Source organism: Mus caroli, chromosome 4 (genome assembly GCF_900094665.2).
Source record: "Mus caroli chromosome 4, CAROLI_EIJ_v1.1, whole genome shotgun sequence".
NCBI classification, from domain to species: Eukaryota; Metazoa; Chordata; class Mammalia; order Rodentia; family Muridae; genus Mus; species Mus caroli.
In genome coordinates, this window is record NC_034573.1 from 102,035,196 (window position 1) to 102,055,858 (window position 20,663).

General features: G+C 39.8%; 1 protein-coding gene and 1 non-coding gene across 2 annotated transcripts in view; one reads left to right on the forward strand and one right to left on the reverse strand.

The window, feature by feature from the left end:
• Nucleotides 1–20,663, forward strand: part of Faf1 (Fas associated factor 1) — a 301,118-nt gene that overhangs the window by 268,898 nt on the left and 11,557 nt on the right. Inside the window, exon 18 of the mRNA XM_021160394.1 lies at nucleotides 726–941. Coding sequence (XP_021016053.1) covers nucleotides 726–941 — 216 coding nt within the window. The remainder of the gene's footprint in view (nucleotides 1–725; nucleotides 942–20,663) is intronic.
• On the reverse strand, nucleotides 14,429–14,535 carry LOC115031077. The gene has a single exon (XR_003836642.1). It is a non-coding gene; the product is annotated as a U6 spliceosomal RNA (small nuclear RNA).

The window sequence follows — 20,663 nt, forward strand, 5'->3', positions numbered from 1 at the left end:
TCCCATTTATCGATTCTCGATCTTACAGCACAAGCCATTGCTAGTTCTATTCAGGAATTTTTCCTCTGTACCCATATCTTTGAGGCTTTTCTCTACTTTCTCCTCTATAAGTTTCAGTGTCTCTGGTTTTATGTGGAGTTCCTTAATCCACTTAGATTTGACTTTAGTACAAGGAGATAGGAATGGATCCATTTGCATTCTTCTACATGATAACCACCAGTTGTGCCAGCACCATTTGTTGAAAATGCTGTCTTTTCCACTGGATGGTTTTAGCTCCCTTGTCAAAGATCAAGTGACCATAGGTGTGTGCGTTCATTTCTGGGTCTTCACTTCTATTCCATTGGTCTACTTGTCTGTCGCTATCCCAGTACCATACATGTTTTATCACAATTGCTGTGTAGTACAGCTTTAGGTCCGGCATGGTGATTCCACCAGAGATTCTTTTATCATTGAGAAGAGTTTTTGCTATCCTAAGTTTTTTGTTATTCCAGATGAATTTGCAAATTGCCCTTTCTGACTCAGTGAAGAATTGAGTTGGAATTTTGATACTACAGATTCAATGCAATACATAATTTTTTTTAAGTTGAAATGTTTTTAATTAAAAGATATAAGCACTCGTGTGTCTTCATTATTCTTCAATTTTTAATTTTTTTTCTACTTTCTTCCCCACCCATTCTCCGTAAATCCATCTATGCTACTTTTAATGCCCAATTTTATCTTCCTAGGCCATCAGACTCTCCTTAGAACAAGCCCTGCCTCCAGAGCCAAAGGAAGAAAATGCTGAGCCTGTTAGCAAGCTTCGGATTCGAACCCCCAGTGGCGAGTTCCTGGAAAGGCGTTTCCTGGCCAGCAATAAGCTCCAGATTGTCTTTGATTTCGTGGCTTCCAAGGGATTTCCATGGGATGAATTCAAGTTACTGAGCACCTTTCCTAGGAGAGATGTAAGTTCCCTTCCTGTCTCAAAGAATGCTTTCAGCTCATGGGTGCCAGAAAAGCTGAGTGGTGTGGGCCACTGTAAAATTCCCACAAGTCCTTCTTGCTTTCCCTCCTTGGCTTATGGAGGTTGGGTTTTCCAGACCAGCAGATATGTCCAGAAACCTATGTTAAAAATTAGATCTTAGGTCTTTCTTCTGTCACTACTTTCTAGATGTATAACTAGCCTAACAGGCTTTCATCTTTGTATACCTCAGGGTATGCTAAAAATTGTGCTTAACAGCTTAATTATTGGAATAGAGTCAACACAATTACAGTTTCACTAAGAGGGCATTATGTTAAGCTAAGATTTCTCTGTGATCTGATAGTTTTACTAACTTTGAGGATGAATGTTTATAGTCATAGTGTGTATTATAACAAGATAGTTAATAATTTTATACTATTCTGGGGTGAGTAGAAATGTACAGATAGATCCACTGATGATTAAGTGCTTGTGCACAGGAAATCTTGCCTGTCATCTCTGTGGCGGAAACTGACAGGCTGTGCATTTAAACCTTTACTATATACTAAATTTATTAGCAACTTAAATACTGAAACTATGGACAAAGTAATATTTTATGGATTTTTATGAAAACATACAGAAGTTCATACCTCTATGTTGAATTAAGGTAAATATATACTAGCAATGTATTATGACTGCCAACAGAAAAGATAGCTGCATTTTTAGAGGTGTAAACCCAACTAACTAAATGGTCCTTTTCAACTCTGCCCTCACTAAAATAGATTAACCCTGAGAGAATTCTTAAGCTTCATGCTCAAACAGGAGACTAAAATGGTAAGAGCCTGTCTAGTGTCCAGGGCTAATGAGACTGGAGATTGTGTATTTTGAGGAAATGTTCTCTGGAAAAGGAAAGACCTTGGGAGACACTGGAACTGTCTTCAGCTTCTAAAGGCTTGCCATGACAAAGATTCTGACTTTCTTGTAAGAGTTGGTGCACAGACCCAGGCCAATGAGTTGAAAGAGGAAGTGCTCAGCAGACTCATTTTCTGCACTTTCACCAGTTGAGGGTCTCTGTACTCACCATCTACTGCAGAAATGAAGCTGCCCTGATAAAGGCAGAGTCTGTGGGCCACACAACCAAGAGTGTATGGGTAGCACAAACTGGACTTGATGACTTTAAGGGGGCAGGCGGTGGCAGACAGGAAGGGGAATGGGAGGAGTGAAGATAATCAAAAATATATCATGTGTAATTCTTAGAGAATTGGTTAAAAAGCCTTTTAATAAAGGAAGTTAAAGGAGGCCGATTTGGCCTCATTTAAGGAAGCATTTTCTAGTTAAAATGTGTCTCATGACTGAAGTATTGATTTTCCTATCTTTAGAAATAGCAAGACCTGCTAAATGGTGGTGGCAAATGCCTTTAATCCCAGCACCAGGGAGACAGAGATAGGGTGATCACCATGTTTTTTGTTTTTTGTTTTTTTTTTTTTTTTTTTTTTTCGAGACAGGGTTTCTCTGTATAGCCCTGGCTGTCCTGGAACTCACTTTGTAGACCAGGTTGGCCTTGAACTCAGAAATCCACCTGCCTCTGCCTCCCGAGTGCTGGGATTAAAGGCGTGCGCCACCACGCCCGGCTGATCACCATGTTTAAAGCCACTCTTATCTGTAGAGTGAGTTCTAGAACAGCCAGGACTACATGGAGAAAAAAAACCCTGTCTTGAAAAACCAAAAAAAACTACTCTTTTGACCAGTGTCCTTGCTTAACATCAAATGTGGAATGAGACTTGTTCAGTTCTCAACTTCTATCAATCAACTAAGATACATAGTAAATCTTAAATTTTTTATTCTGAAGTGACTTTATTTGACACATCAGAATCAATAGTTTAGCCAGGGCTTATTGTCCAAATCCTTCACATTACCAGTCAAATTTGCAGAATAGAATCAAAACCAAAGGTGTATTTTTAGCTGACTACCAGGCTATATATCCTCTCTGGATAAGGTGAAGAGCCTGCCTCTAATAAGCTCAGGAAGCTAGAGTGAATATTAAGTGGTAGTCATCAGTCCTCCCTTCTCTCACCGCTCCCAACTACTACTTCAAGCTCTTCTCCTTCATTTATGATAGACATAAACATGCCTGCATATGTTATACCACACATCCAGATGTTGGTGAAGAAGCTACTGTCAAAGGTTTCAAGGTCATAGTGAGTTTTGAACTCACTATGTAGCTCTCTCTCTCCTGAAACTCATTCTATATACCAGGCTGGCCTTGAACTCAACAGAGATCCACCTGCTTCCACCTCTCAAGTGCTAGGATTAAAGGTGTGAGCCACTACACCCAGCTGGAATTCATTTTCAAAGTTAATTTTGGCAGGATTTGAGATTTACTTATTTTTATTATGAGTATGGTTGTTTTACCTGCATGCATATGTCTGCACCACATGCATGCAGTGCCCACTGGGGCCTGAAAAGAAAATTGGATCAGTGAACCACCAAATGAATGCTGGGAATTGAACCCTTGTCCTTAGGAAGAGCAGCCAGTGTCCTTAACTGACAAACCATCTCTCCAGCCACTGAAAGGATTTTTTCTTTTTAAAAGAAACTAGATTTTCTCTTTAGCAGTAACCACTTCTTTCCACAAGACTGAAATGTTACTGTTGAAAAGAAGCAGGGGATTCATTGGCCTGCTGCCTACATGCCTTGAACTTCCTGTCCAAGGCTTTGAGTACTAAAAGTGTAGGCTGATGTTAATGTGCGACAGCCTGAAGTGGAGCTTAGTCTTAACAAAAAATGTACTCCTAACCTAGCTATATCATATTCACTTGTTGTTTTTCATTATCAAAAAAGGCTATTCAGTGATTTTCTTCTCAGTGTCTCTCTTAAACCTTATTTTGTTTCAGATCCAACTCCTTATTACAAGACCAATTTTTATCAAGTTTGGCCCAGTTTCTTAGGGAAAATATTTGACCTAGAGACACTTAGTCAACCTGAAATTAGCAGCCAATTTCCAAAGCCCTGACCATGTCCTTTCTTGCTTAAGATTCTGAAGTAGTTTCTGCTACCCTAGTACAGTACAAGTCCCCTTGGAGGAGTTGGAAACTTAGCAGTCTAGTCCGTTACTACATTTCCAACCTGGCTTACATCAACAGGAGATAGGAGATTGCTTATGATTTACCCAAAGCACAGACACTCTTGTGCCTCTATGCTTTATATACTCTCTTAACAGCCCTTTCAATATTTGCCCTCTCCTTACCTATTTGAAGTCAGGTTTTAATGCCAAACTCAAACATCAACCTCTCTGTGAAGCCCTTCTTCTCCCAAGCTATCTACTATTGCAGCTTATGCATCCTTTCCTTAATAGTACTTGCCATGTTGTTCAATAATGACTTATAGTGACAGTTTAAATCATAGCCACATCCCTCTCTGCTACAGTTCTTATCATGGTGCCTCGTAAGTGAACTTTTGGTAACTGTTGTCAAATGTTGATAACCTCAGGCTCTCCTAAATCTCTTGTTCCTTAGTGAGCTAGAAAGACTATTCCAGTTCACAACAGATGCCCTAGGCCCACCCAGATTCCAATCCTAAACCCAGAAAGTCCAGGACTCTAGGCCTCTAGAGTCGTAGATGGGCTGACAGTTAATGGCACTTCATCCCTCTCTGAATGCTCTTTCAAGTCGAATGACTAGTGTTTTTACAAAGCTCTCTGTAATAGCCATCTGAGTCTACAAGGATTAGGATCTAATTTGTAAAAGTCATCTCAAATTACAGCCAAACTAAAGACTGTTAAAAAGCACATCTTAAGTCCTTGCCTCTTTAATAACAAATAATATAAGACTTAACTATAGGAGTCTTATTGTGTCTTGAGCCTTTTTCCACAAAGCAAAGGCTGGTTTCTCACCAAAGGATCTCTTAAATACTCTTCTGTGCCCCTGTCTCCCCCAACAATGAAAACATTACATCATATTAAGATTTCCCAGCTGTCCCACTATTTGCTGAATGTCTGCTGGCTATTATACTTCACTGAACTGAGCACTGTGGGATAACCAAAGTAGCAGCAGGCACAGGCCTTCCCCAGAAAAGCTGATTGTCAAAATGGTTTTAGAGTGGGGTTTGTTTGCATTTTGTTAGTAAAAGTCACCAGAAGAGAGAATAGTATTTCCTTCCAGAGCTTGAGTCAGTATGCTATACCGTTAGTGGCACAGACTGCACTGACCCATTTGCCTCTTTCTGGGCATTGTCCTGTGAGTGAGTCCTAAAAGATGAGTAAGTTTCCCTTTGTATCTGTCCCAGCCCAGAGAGTCTTTCCTAGACTCCTTTCTCATGCTGAATGGTGTAAGGTTCTCAGTAACAAGCAGCCTTCCTTTTCTATCCCACTTAGGTTCTTCCCAGTCTTCCTTTCTCGCTTTCTTTCATTCCTTCCTGTTCTCCTTTCAGTTTCAATTTTACATTTGCCATTTTCTCCCCTTTCTATTCTTCCTTATTGCTTTATCCCTAGTCTCTTGGCTCTCCTGCCTTCTGTTTTTCTTCTATTGTCAGCTCCTATTCTACCAACAAGTAAGAGGCTATTTTCCATTTTTACAGTAATTAGAAGAGGGCTCTAGAAAAGGAGGTTGAGGAGTGACAAGCTCTAGGGACCTATGTCCCACTTGCTGTAAAATATAAAATTACAACAAACTTTCTTATAAATGTAAGTAGCTTTTGTGGTTCATAAATCTGCAGAGCCTCTATTCTATAAAACAGAATGTAAGCTTCCACTGAACATTAACAGAACTGTGGGTTTTATAAAGTGGGAATGGGGAAGCAGGATAATTAGGAGGGAGGGTCAGGAAACTACTTAACTGGGTTACTTTTTTGTCAGGATTAAAGCAGAGTAGATCCTTATCCTGCCTCACTAGGTTGGGATGCAGGGAAAGCATCTGTTTGGGGATCTTTTTACCTCCTTAAAGATTAGTTTGATTGTGGGTCAAGTAGCATGAGTGACTTCACTTCCATGTGTGGTGCTCTACAGGAGCTTAGTCCAGAGCAGTGGCCTCCAGTAACTTTGGCTTAGCAGTTGTGTTTAACAGTTACCATCTTCTGTTCAGCTCCCTCCTCCCTAAGAGTATGACAAATGGTTTAGGACATTAGCACTACTCTCAGTTATGTTCCTTGGCATTTCTCTTCTCAACATGTACTCACACATTTCTCTGAATGAATTTTTGTCATCTCATTCCAAGATGGACCATTTGCTGTGAGGTGGACGGCTCCATGCAAACCTTTAAAACTTTAGAGAGGATACAGTATGCCAGGGAGATGACTGTTGTGACTATATGGAAAATAATACCAAAACCTATGCACTTTACCAAAAGGCCCCATGAATCAAGCCAAATAGAACTGAGTAGATTAAAGATTGAGCTGGATGAAGAGCATACTCATATTTTAATCGAGTACTTTTTAATTAATTCTGTATAACAGGGGATGTGCAATAAGAACTGGTGGTTTCCTCCTTGTTCACAGTTCTACTGTCTGGCAACTCAGGCCTGTGTTAAGTCATAGGACATAAAAGAGTGAGTGAGTCCACTGTGAGGCTCTGTAAAATAGAGACCTACAGTGCACAACCAAATTCATTACATTACGGGTTTTGCTGAAGCTACTCTCTGCACACTAAAAGAAAAAAATTCCTTAGGTCATGCAAAGATTTGGATTTAACATAATAGACCTGACACTGTCAAATTACCTGCAGATACTAATGATTATGAAATTATAATTACAGAATTATTCTGCCAAGCAAGTAAAAGACTTCGTTTAAGCCAGGAAAAGGCATCTCATTATGATGAGGAATCATTCTGATGTCTTGAGTAAAACTCACTTCATGAGGCTATCAGCTTCTTTTGTTTTGCAGTTTGAGTACCTCTCACTATAAGATGAGTAGTTGGCTGGACTCTCTTTATCCCACTCAACAGTCTTGTACTTTGAAATGTATTCAAGTTTCTCAACTCACCTTTTAGAGCTTCAAGAATACTACTATCTTGCCTTAAAAAGAGTTTTAGCCAGATGTTGGAGGAAACTAGAATAATTCAGCATCCAGTCCAGGATGTAGGCAGATAATGAAAGCTCACAAAACAAGTAACAGTGACGTTTAAGTTCCTTCTGAAATGTATTGTTTTCTCACCCCCATCACTCCTACCTCCCACGTGCTAGTTTGCAAAATAAGTCTAGTCTCATCCAACTTGACCTGAATATTTACATAAGCACTGAAATAACATTTGACAACATAGGCTTTTTTTTCCTTTCTTGAAATTTTTAAAATATTATTTATTTTATGTGTATGAGTACCATGTGCATGCCTGATGCCCCTGGAGTCTAAAAGAGAGCATCAGATCCCTGGAACTAAGTTACAAATGGTTATAAAGCACCTTGCAGGTACTGGGAATTGGATCCAGGTCCCCTGGAAGAGCAACCAGTACCCTTAAAGGCTGAGCCATCTCTCCAGCTCCCTTTGCTGAAGTTCTTGAGTCTCCAGCAGGTTTTTAAAACTGGCAAATCAAACCAAAACACATGTTTGTGTTTTGTGTGCTGTGCCTATAGATATATTCCATCAGAGTCTCAAATATGATAAGATATTTGTTAAGTCAAAGCTTGATAACATAACCAGTATATCCAGTTGTATCCTGTGATTAAAAAGGAGCAGTTTCTGATTAAACTTACGGAGACAACTAACTATATATATTTCGCTAACAGTACTCTCAAGTGGTCTCTGAATTTTGAGGGATCAGGTAGAGGAGAAAGCAGATATTTCTTTCACAAAGGTGTTTTTTTGTTTTGTTTTGTTTTTGTTTTTGTTTTTTTTTACAAATTTGCTATAGTTTTAGATAGCTTAAGAAGAAGAAAACGATTTCCTTAAATGTAAAAAACAGAGCTAGGGAAGTAGCTCAGTTAGTAAAGTACTTGTCCTGCAAGCCAGAGGGTCTGAATTCAGTTCCCTCGAACCCATACAAAAATAGCCAGGTATGGTGGCAACCTGCTTATAAATCCTACCACTGATAAGCAAGAACAGATGGACCCCTGGGCTTCCTGTGTGGGCCTTGCCTACTGGGCAAGCTCTAGGCTAATGAGAGAGCCTGTCTCTAAAAACAAGGTAAATAGTTCCTGAAGAACTCTGCTAGGTTTGTCAAATTGATATAAGCTGGAGTCGTCTAGGAAGAGGAAAGATCAGTTAAGGAACTGACCAGACTGTTGTAGGCAAGCATTTCTTAACTAATGTTTGATGTGGGGAGAGCCCAGTTCAGTATGGGTAGAATCAGCTCAGGGCAGCTGGTTCTAGATTGTGAAGAAAAGCAGGCTGAGCAGGCAAGGAGAGCAGACCTGTAAGCAACATGCCTCCGTGGCTTCTGCTCAGTACCTCCCTTGAATTCTTGCCCTGTGTCAGGGTTTCTGTTCCTGCACAAACATCATGACTAAGAAGCAAGTTGGGGAGGAAAGTGTTTATTCGGCTTACACTTCCATGTTGGTGTTCATCACCAAAGATCAGGACTGGAACTCAAGCAGGTCAGGACGCAGGAGCTGATGCAGAGGCCGTGGAGGGATGTTACTTACTGGCTTGCTTCAGCTTGCTTTTTTATAGAACCCAAGTCTACCAGCTCAGAGATGGTCCCACCCACAAGGGTCCATCCCCCCTTGATCACTAATGGAGAAAATGCCTTACAGCTGGATCTCATGGAGGCATTGTCTCACCTGAAGCTTCTTTCTCTGTGACAACTCCAGCTGGTGTCAAGTTGACACACAAAACCAGCCAGTACACCCTGATTTTCCTTCATTATGGACTGTAAGCTATCAGATCAAATAAATTCTTTCCTCCCCAAGTTGCTTTTGGTCGTGGAATTTAATCACAGTACCAGGAAATCAAACTAGGACAGGAACCAAGGTTGCCCTCTGCCCCTCCCCACAAAGGTCATATATACATGCACAAAAACAAAAGTCTAGAAAACAATGTTTTTTAAAGGTAGTGTTTCAAGATTTTTTTTTAAGGCTGTAAAAACCCTTAGCTCTGTATCAGTTCACTAAGTTTTATAAAGCTATTCTGTTCTGCTTGGTCTTTAGAATTTTCATACACCTCAGTTTCTTCTTTACAATTCTGGAACGTCTTATCTAATCCAATGGTGTAATCTCAAAGTTATCATAAGCCTGCATTTTTGTTTCTATAGCATGTAATATTTTAGTGTGATAACTGAAATGTTGACTGGTGATATTTCAAATTTCTTGGCACTTCATTCAACTTTTAGAAGACAGTAATAACAAATCTATGTAAAGATAACTATCTTTGATTAAATATCACTGTTAATTGAAAGTGTTTTCCGTGTAGTTTAACATTTTTAAAAATCTCATTAGTTCTACAGATACTTTGAGATATTCCAGTGTCTTTGAAATATCCCCAAATTAGTCTGAGGTCCGAAAGACTTAATTTAGGTTTTGATTTAGGAACATTTGTCAGAAATTTCAAAGGTTTAAACCTCTTGACTAGGATAGGATTACAGGTCATTGTGAGATAATATTCATTTAACCAATGTGATAATTAGAAAACTTCAAAAGGCACATGCAGAAAGTTACATATTTGTGAATAAAACCTCTGGTTTTTACTGCTCAGGACTCGGTTTCCTTAAATAATCAAAACCACTAAAGACAGCAGTCTATGAGGAATCATTTGGATAAAGGCCTGTTTTTTGTTTAGGTCAGTTTTCTTTTTTTGTGGTTGTTGGGTTTCCTGGTTTGTTTTTGTTTTGGGTTTTTTGTTGTTGTTGTTGTTGTTGTTGTTTGGGTTTTTTTGTTTTGGTTTGGTTTTTGGTTTTGTTTTTCAAGACAGGATCTCTGTATAGTCCTGGCTGACTTGAAACTCACTCTGTAGACCAGGCTGGCCATGAACTCACAGAGATTCACCTGTTAGGTCATTTTTCTAAAAGTAGCACATGGCTTCCTATTAGGACCTGTCCTTTACTGCCAACAAACTTACTGCTGTGACAGAGAACCAGGTTCTGTAGTAGTAAGAGAGACATCATGAAGGTGAATGGGACAGAACCATGCACAGAGGTGTTTACTGAGAGGAAACAGAGTATCATGAAGGTAAAGATTTGATGGTAATTAGATTTGAGTCTGAACCCCACTCTCACACTGGACAGTTTACTTAGCTCTACTGAACTTTCATTTTACTGTCTTTGAAAGAACAATGGTAAGAGTAGATGAGTGACTGGAGGTAGAATGTGTGTGAAGGGCTGACAGCTTTAAAAGACAGTGAATTCTTCAGAAGGGGGATGTGTTGGATCTCACTGTGTAGACAATAGTTGCCATGAACTCACCATATAGTCCAAACTAACAACACACACCCAGTAATCCCCACCTCAGCCTCCCTACTGCTAGAATTACAGGTGTGTGATACCCGTGTCCCATGCCCACAATGGTACATACTTATGTTAAAAATATCCAAATAGGGGGAAGGGTATGGGGGACTTTTGGGATAGAATTTGAAATGTAAATGAAGAAAATAATACCTAATTAAAAAAATAATTCTAGAAAACAAAATATCCAAATGTTCTTAATGTGTCCTTGAAATCTTCCTTTCCTTCTCTCCCCTTCCCTTCCCTTCCCTTCCCCCTTCCCCCTTCCCCCTTTCCTTTCTCCTTCCTTCCTTCCTTCCTTCCTTCCTTCCTTTTGTTTTGGTTGTTATTATTTTTGATTTTTCAAAACAGGATTTCTCTGTATAACAGTCCTGGTTTTCCTGAACTTCCTCTGTAGACTAGGCTGGCCTTGAACTCACAAAGATCTGCCTGCCTCTGCCTCCCCAGTACTGGGATTAAAGGCATGTGCCACAACTACCTGGCCATTGGAACCTTAATATCTGATATTTTTAAAAGATCATAGAGATACTATGTGGCTAGGTCTTCCTACATCAATTAATAATCAAGGCAATCCCTCACAAACATATCGGCAGGCCAGTGGATCTAGACAATTTCTCAATTGAGGCTCTCCTTCGGGTGATTGTAGGTAGTGGCAAGTTGTCACTATTAATATAATAATCTCTCACCTTTGAGCAGCATGAAATCATTTTTTAAAAAATAAAAAAATAATCTCACAATGTTTAATTTTTCAATTTTGTATTTGGCTACACTTACAGCTATCATTCAGCTGCCCATGGACTCCCAGGTACCCTGACCTTCAGGAAAAGGTTTAAAGTTCTGCAACAAGCCATACAAAATTCTTCATACTTTCAAGCCATCTTTTTTCCTGCTGGCTCTCTCACGCTCCACCCACCCGCTCAAACACACAAATACAACTTCTTGAGTGAACGAACTCAAGACATCTCCTTGTTGGCATTATGGAATATTTCCATACCTGTATATATTGTGTGTTTAAATTAGGTTATCTGCAAACATTGTTTCTTTGTGCCAAAACCTTTTAAAATCCTTTCTTGTAACATCTTAAATTGTACAATACATCATGGTTCTCTATAGCTATCCACTGTACAGTAGCACTCCAAGACCGTCTTGCTTCTGTCTAGCTCTAACTTTGTGTGTCGATCAACATCTATCCACCTCCATTCTTCCCTGGCAACCACTATTCCACTCTCAGCTTAGGTTTGGATCCTTTTTCCCCCAATTTTACATGTGGATGAATGAGACCTTCCAGTGCTTGTCTTTCTGTGCCTGGCTTCATCATTTTAAAAGAGTGATCTCCAGCTCTACCCACATCATCACAAAAGACAGGATTTCTTTTTATTGCTGAATAATATTGCACTGTGAATATATGCCATATCTTCAGCTGATGAACACATAGACTGCTTCAGGTTTTTTAGCTATTATAAATTGTGCTGCAGTGAATGTGGGAGTGCAGGTGTCTCTTATGACATACTGACTTTATTTTCATTGACTGTATCTCCATTGGTGATATCACTGTGTCAGAAGAATGTACTAATCTACATTCCCACCAACGGTGTGCAAGCTTACTTATTTTCACCTACAGACATGTGAGTTCCTAAGTCAAAGTTATATGTTTTATTTTTGAGACAGGGTCTTATCATATAGCCCTATCTGGTGTGATACTTGCTGTGTAGATCAGGCTGACCTCAAACAGAGACCCACCTGCCTCTGTCTCCTGAGTGCTGAGATTAAAGCCGACCATATCTGGCTTGGTAGCATTGTTCAACTAAAAGACAGTTAATAGCAAAAGCAAAAACAAAAACAAACAAACAAACAAAAAACCTATAGCATTTCCTTAATAAGAAAGTCTGTATTTACTATATGTGAAGTTCTAATCTAGTATTTTCCAATTAAAGGGAAATTTTTTTCTAGTAAAGGCAGTTTATATTTTTAAATTGGTTGTTACTTCTAAGTTAGAATTTTAAAAGAAATTTTAAATAATTTTAATAAATTAATAATATGAAATTAAATTTAAATACATTTTTAAATTTTAAATAAATCATTCAAAATTTTAATTATTACCATGGGTTCAAGATGATGTTTCTATAGATGTTATATTGTCAAAAAATTAAATCAGAAAGCTAGTTTTGGAGATCAGGGCTAGAGAGTATCCCTAGCATACACAAGACTTTGAATTTTAAAACTGCAAGATATAAAAAGTTAAACCAAACTAATTAACATGTTCACCGCCTCAAGTACTTACATTTTCTTAATGAGAAATTCTTTCAAGTCTTTTTTTTTTTTTTAGAAATTTAGAAATACTAAGTACATTTACTCCCTGTGGTTACCATGCCCTGTGATTGACCTCTAAAGCTTTAATCCTAACTAGAACTTTACCCTTTACCAAAACCTGCCCTTTCCTGGTCCCTAACATCAGTGCCATACATACTGAGTCAACCTGAAAACTCGCAATTAGGGATGCCTGTCCTTTATCATTAGAAGGACTGAGGAGTAGACGAGAGAGGGCAGTGTATAGAGGAAGGAACATTGGATTAGGAATCAGATCACCTAGGAGCTGTTACAGCCCTGGATAGAATGTACCCAACTCACTAAATCTCAAGGTCCTTCTCTACTAAATAGAACTAAATTCAACTTACCTCCCAAGACCCACAGCATTGCTTAGGTAAGGTAAAGAATACATTGTACATTGTAAACTATGAGGTACTGTTGAGATATGAATCTAATTAGTGTTTAGTAAAAAAAACTTTCAATAAATCAATAAATGATATAAATGGACAAACAACCTTAAAATAATAGCTAATCTTTCTACCGTTTATTGAGATTCTATCATATGCCAGGCACTTACTTTATAAGCATCATGTAATTGAATTTTTACATTATGCCTAAGAAAAAAATAACTCAAAGAAGCAGATTTCAAAGCTCTGTCCAAAAATTTCTAATTCCTGGTAAATATTATGCCATTTCATAGGTGTGGAAGCTGAAACTATACAATGAAGTCATGTAACAAAGTTCACATAGCCAAAAAGTGGCAGAGCTAGAAATGAAACGTGGTGGGGCTGGCTTTGCTTTTATGTCTCACTGGCAACTTGGAAAGACAATTTACATGGAGAAAGACAGGAAGACTAATCAGAGGTGTGGGGAATGTATCCAGCCAGTAGAAGACTGAAGAAATTGATACATAGAAAACATATCAGTGCTTAGACTTTCTGGACACATGACTCTGTAGTTTTTCCTGTCTCCCTTTATCTTGCATGAGATAAATATTTGTTCTAATGCTGACATTTCTATTTATTTGTTGAGTTACACTGAATTTCTCCAGTCTGTGTTTTAGGTACTTCCTCTTTCAACTGAAGATTGTATTCTCTGTCTTCACAGATACATTGTGGTGATGAAATTAGAAGTGGTAATGAAGCCCTCAGAACAGCAGAAGCCATGCTGTTTGAGTTCATAATGCTGGGCTGCTTGGATCAATACCCAGAAAGTGTCTGCTTTTTAACTATCTACAACCTTTCAAAAATAAGTTTTTAGGCACATTTCTCTTTTTTTTTCTTATTTTTATTACATATTTTCCTCAATTACATTTCCAATGCTATCCCAAAAGTCCCCCATACCTTCCCCCCCACTCCCCTACCCACCCATTCCCACTTTTTGGCTCTGACGTTCCCCTGTACTGGGGCATAAAAAGTTTGCGTGTCCAATGGGCCTCTCTTTGCAGTGATGGCCTACTAGGCCATCTTTTGATACATATGCAGCTAGAGTCAAGAGCTCCGGGGTACTGGTTAGTTCATAATATTGTTGCACCTACAGGGTTGCAAATCTCTTTAGCTCCTTGGGTACTTTCTCTAGCTCCTCCATTGGGGGCCCTGTGATCCATCCAATAGCTGACTGTGAGCATCCACTTATGTGTTTGCTAGGCCCCGCCCTAGTCTCAAAAGAGACATCTATATCAGGGTCCTTTCAGCAAACGCTTGCTAGTGTATGCAATGGTGTCATCGTTTGGAGGCTAATTATGGGATGGATCCCTGGATATGGCAGTCTCTAGATGGTCCATCCTTTTGTCTCAGCTCCAAACTTTGTCTCTGTAACTCCTTCCAAAAATATGGAACGCTTCACGAATTTGCGTGTCATCATTGCACAGGGGCCATGCTAATCTTCTGTGTATCGTTCCAATTTTAGTATATGTGCTGCCAAAGCGAGCATACATTTCTCATTCTTAATATGAAAGAACTATACACTTTGTCACTCACAGTATAGTAGACATTTTGTTGGAACCATTACTGTGGTCCATTTACTACAGAGAAAATGTGTTCTGAGCCTTGGCTCTCACTTATCGTGATGTTGTAATATAAATAACCACTTACAAAGGTCTCTGAGTCAATCGCATGAGCTCTCTGAGCTGATTCCTCCACCTTTGGGGTGGTTGCAGGAATTAAATGTGGGAATGTGAGGAAAGGACATCCCATAGGGAAGGCCTCAGGACTGTAAGTCTCTTAGGTTTCTAGTTCTCTCCTGAGAAAGACTACCACGTCCTCTATTGGACCTGCCTCTAAATGCCAGTGTGTCAAGGATGAAACTACAGTGGCTTGTTGAGTCCTACCTTCCTTTCTGGAAGCGTGTTCTTTCTTCACCTCAGTATTTCCACACAGTAGAATCCACTCACCTGAAACTGTGTGGAAATGAGACCAAACACCAGAGAGGTTTTCTGTGGAATGAGTCGGTCTCATTTTGGACTTAGTTCCAAGATGAGTTGGGTCTGAGCTTTGCAGGAAGGGTAATAACTGATTTGAAAATTGTCTTTGACATTTTTATAGTTTGGTGATCTCTCTCTACAGCTTTACCACATTCAGTCCTATGAACACTGTAGAAAGAATTCTCCCCTGTAATCTTTGTACAGACCCTAAGATACAGATAGCAGCTCCATTTGCAAGTAAGACAAGAGAAGCTGAGAGGTGTTATATGTTATTGCCAGCCAGTGGCTGGGGATCCTTTTGCCTTACCCAGATAGCACAGCTAATGCTAGTCTCTGGCTGGACACTGCTTATCCGCAGCAATACAGGCTTCCTGCAAGGTCTCAGGTGAGGACTTTTAGACCTGAAGTGTTGTGTGGACCTGGAAAGTTGGTGTTCCTCAGCCCTTGGTTATGGCTGGTGTTACAGCTTCCAGGTAGAAGCCAATACTACAACTAGGCTAGAAAGCTAGGATCCTTTGTCCCTTAGCACTATCTCCATCCTTTCTAACCATCTCTCTGCTTCTGCCATCCGCTTCTCCTACCCTGAGTGCACTCAAACTGGCCAGCCTCTGCTTCTTCTGTTGTCAGTCAGCTGGCTGCATTCCTTTCCATAATTGTCAGCTCCATCTGCTAACAGCAGTCACTGCCACTGCCATCCCATTGCCACTGCTGTTGCCTCTCCTCTGTTCTATTCTCTTGTCTCTGCTGCTTCTTTCTTCTTGCTACCAGCTCGGCCAAAGTTGGCAAGAAAAAAACACTCTGAAGAAGCCTGTTATTATTGGGGTGATGTAACACCAGAAGGGCTGTACTGTGTGCACTGTAGAGTATCTTGCAAGCAATTCACTAAGTGAGCCTGAGGCAACCTGCTTGAATAGTCCAGTATGGGAGGTTCAGGCCAATGATAGCCATTTAGGTTGGACTGATCACAACCTTTCCTTTTAGCTCCAGTTACAACAGTCCTGCTAGATCACCAAGGAAATAAGTGCTCCTCCTGTGGCCAAAACAGACATTGTTGCAGGGTCATCTGCACACACACACACACACACACACACACACACACATTTTACATAATACTGCGTTTTCATATATTATACTTGGAGCATCCTCCTTTCCCCATCTTTTTCATGCTTCTGTTAGCAAAAGCTGGTACAAACTTGTTTCTAGTATCCTGAGTACAGTATTACTTCAGGAGCCAGAGCAATCAGCTGTTATCATCACATGTTCTCAAGGTGTCTGAGGGGTGCTCCAGCCTGGTGCTGACACAAGGATAGTTCAGCTAGCTCTTTGACTAATAGTTTTTTTCCTCCAGTCAGAGTAACAAAGAAGAGTTCTATAGATGCTAACTGGGGAACCAAATTGCCCCATCACCAGCATCTTTGCATGTTTACAGGGAAATGAACATTAGAAGGAGTGCTTACCATAAGAACTTACTGACAAGCAGTAATTTAACAGTGCTGTACCAGTGCTTACATTCACCCGGTCCCCCAGGAAGAGATCAGTGCTCCTCATTCATGTGTATAAATTATATTATATATAATAGTAACTGACAATTGAAATTCCAGCCCCTAAAGCATATGTTTTTTAATCCTAAGGCGGAAGTGTTTTCTTAAATACATTAGGAGTACTCAAGGTTACCCCTTGATTGATCAATTTCTTTTAGACTTCATAGAACTTATCATATAATTGTATTTACTCCAATGATATGTTATCATAAAAGGGCACAGAATAAAGTTAGCAGAGAAAAGGTATATGGGACCGAGTTGAAGAGAAACCAGATGCAGAGTCCTTTCCCGACGGACATAAATGGCATAGGGCTTAATTCCCCCAGCAACAATTTTAGTTAACATGTGCCATGTTGCTAGTCAGGGAAGTTTGGTGAAACTCTTTGCATAACCAAAAGCATCCATGGGATCCAACATGGATATATCAGTTTACACATAAGTTTTAGTTCTCAGTAGAGCAGCTCAGCTGCTGTTGCTTGCCATCGATGGATAACTTCGTGTTAACCCGAGCATCAAAGCTTGCTCATACCCTGCCTCTTCAGTCTCTCCTTCCAAAAACAATGCTTTCACTATTTTCAGTTAGGATTAGTCTGTTGACTCATTTGTGACACCAACTGTATTTGAGAATCATCTGTGAGTCAGTGGTGTCCTTGACAAGCTCTGCCTTGGTGAAGCTGACAGGGAGAAAGGATCTTTCCAACCCACAGAACCCCTGAGGGTGGGAGTCACTGGTGTGTGAAGTGGGGGGGGGGGGAGGACTCAATCCATGCTTCTGACCAACCAAAGACTGCAGAGCCCTCAAGGGATCTTGAAGGTATACGAGGTAAAGTAACTATTTCAGGAAAGCCCAGGAGAGTGCTGAACCAGAGCAAGTCTGCCTTTGTCCCTTCAGACTTGTTTAAAAATACAGTGACTTGGAATAATGGAGAATGATAACCAATGACTATGTCCTGTGTGTCTGTTATACTCCAAGCACTTCAAATATATTAGTTATCTAAAAGGTTTTGCCTTTATTTTGTACACAAAGACATAGAAGCTTAGAGAGCTAAAATTTCTCTAGGTTGTACAACACTAACACCTGTATTTGATTCTCAAATACATATCTCCTCATACTATGCTGAACATTGAGTGGAGTGGCTATTATGGATTATGTGTAAGTATGTTGATATATTTAAACCTTTCCAAAATTGTTTACTCTGCTTCAGAACTTAATTTTGTAAGGTGTTTGTGAAGCAGTGTAGCATTCAAAATTGCTGTTATCAGAAATAAGTAAAATGTGAAGGTTGTACATGTAATTCAGTCTGACTCTTGAGCCATAAGTAAAGAATCACTAGTTCTTCTCAGTTATTACAAGTGTCTCTGCAGACATGCATGCTTCACTCACTTAGAGTATGTGTGATAACACCACTGTAAACACAAACAACGGCCTACATACATATGCACAGATTAGCCTTTCCCAGATACTCACAGTTCCAGAATGCATTAGCACATGCACCTAACATGCCAAACCCTCTGGCCTCACTGCAGCTCTATCCCTAGCCTAGGCCACACCCTGCACCTCACCCCACATCTGGACCTCCCATCTTGAGTTTAATGCCTGAGTCTCGGGCCTGAATGTCATCTTGCTCTTTCCAAGTTTATTTTACTTTTATAGGTGGTTTTCTGTGAGGCTTTGTGTGACCTTCATACATACCTTCTATACATACCTCTGTTAGTTGTCCTTCATGCATGACTTCTGTGGGGCCTTGTATGATCAGACCTTTTTACATGCTTTCTATGAGGCCTTGTGTGAACAGACCTTCATACATGTCTTCTATGAGGCCTTGTGTTAGGAGAACTAAGGCTCTTCTAGTTAAGAGACTAAGACACAGAGAAAGCGTATAACTAAGACACTGAAGGCAGAAATGGTTATCTCAAGCTTACAGTCAGTTACAAACTGAAGGTGTGGATTTTTAAACAAACAGAAAAAGATACATATCAAAGTTGAAGTGACTTGGAATTATATCGAATTGGCCATTATTCCCTAGCAAGGTATATGACATATAGTGAACATGTAACTGGTTTAGTGTATATAAATATCTAAGAAGAATGGATAATTAGATTGTAACAAATGGTTGTAGATACTAGACTGGAACAAGGAAGATAAATGTGGTGAATCTCTAGGAGAGAAGCATTTATCTTTCTTATATTCCCTCAGGGCCTTCTTCCTATTACAGCTGTTACTACTGTGAGCTGTGATGAGCTTTGAACTACAGTGGGCTTTTTTCTTCTTTAAGTGTTGCGCTAGATGTTACTTAAAGGCAGATGCCTTGTTTACTGCTATAGTCCAGTGTCTACCAAGTTTCTTAAATGCTATATACACTAAACACGGTGGTGATGGTGCAAGCCTTTAATGCTAGCACTTGGGAGGCAGAAGCAGGCGGATTTATGTAAGTTTGAGGCCAGTCTGGTCTATAAAGTGAGTTCCAAGACAGCCAGTGTTACAAAGAAACCCTGTCTTGAAAACAAAGCAAAAAAAGGTCATAAACACTAAAGAAACACTTGTTTAGTTCATAAATGAGGAAAAGTATAGTGGTTGTACACATTTGCACACCTACATTATTGTTTGGTTTTGTCTTTTCCGTATCAGTGGACAAACTTGTGAACTCATGATGCCCTCGTGGCTAGAGGGGACTAGTTGGGAACTGTAATATAGTAACATCCACCCTCATTTTTTTCCTAGTTCTTTCCCTCTCTCCCTTGCTGTATAGCCACAAAAGTAGAAACCCCAGGCCTGTAGAGAAAAATCATGGTGTATATGGAGCTCAGATACCTGAAATGACCCATCTAGTGAAAGCTTTCAAGTGTCTTTTAACAGCAGTTGTCAGTCTCTGATTCTGGTATCTCTGGCAGGACATCTGAGTATGTGCTTTGGGAAAGGTGACTAAGCTGGGAGCAAGCATCTCAAGACAAAATGTTTTTTTCTTCCAGCCATGTGTCTGATCTCAAGCAAGCCATGAGCTTTTCTGGGTCATATTTTCCTCCTCTGAAATATAGATTTAAATAATGTTCTTCTAAAATCTCCTTTACACTTTGATACTATGATGCTACAATTAAATAGACTTTTTTTGAACCTAGATATTAATGATACTTAGTCCTGTAGCAACCATCTTCTGAGAAGTATAACAAAACCACTGGCTTCCTGGCCTTCCCAGCTTTAAGATCATCTTCTCTCCTTTTATATGAGAATATTTCCCTTCTTGGCAGTTTATGGAGACTTAAGCTTCTATTTACTGTAGCTGGAGGCTCTTATAAGCTGAGGCTTTGACAGTATTTCACATTTATTTATCTGAGCCAGAGCTTAGGATCAGGTAGCAGCTAAGTCATTTAAGGTTATTCAAATGCATTGAAAATGTTGCTTAATAATTCAGAACCAGTTTTCTCTGTTTAGAGTGTTAAGATTTTTAAAATCCTCTTAATTAGCCAATTCCAACAGTTTAAACAGAGAAGGGAAAAGCTCTCCCCTCTTAAAAGGGTAACTGATGCAGACTTCTTATTAGCTCCTGTGTCTGGACACGGGCTGAGGCTAGAGCAGAGCATCCAGAGCAAAGGGCCCTGCTGGAGTCAACTCTCTGTGCTCCCAATGGCATCCCAACAGCTCTGCCTGCCCATGGTGTGAGGTGAGTGGAAGTAGGTGCAGCAGTGCAGCTCCTCCAGATTCCATTTCTTTGGATTGGTGAGGCCCTGGGGAAGAAAGGAGAAACTTCACCCGGTCATTCCATTGCCAGACTTTCAACAAACATTTCTGGAATGGATACAGTTTCTAACAGTAAATTAGACACTGAGAATAGAGAGAGCCAATAAGATTTCATATATGCCCTCAGAATTCAGCTTAATGGGAGACAGACTCATAAATAATTGTAAAATGGCCTGAGAACCATAACATAACTCACTGTGAAACAGATCCTCTGAGCTGCATCCTTCAGAACTCCTCACCTCATTAAAGTGTAAGAGTGCTATTTGAACAAAGAACAATGTTGGTATTGCCAGTGCCTACATTCTAGAACAAACCCTAACCTTGCATCTGCCAGCTGACTTTGGCATCACCTCATTTGAAG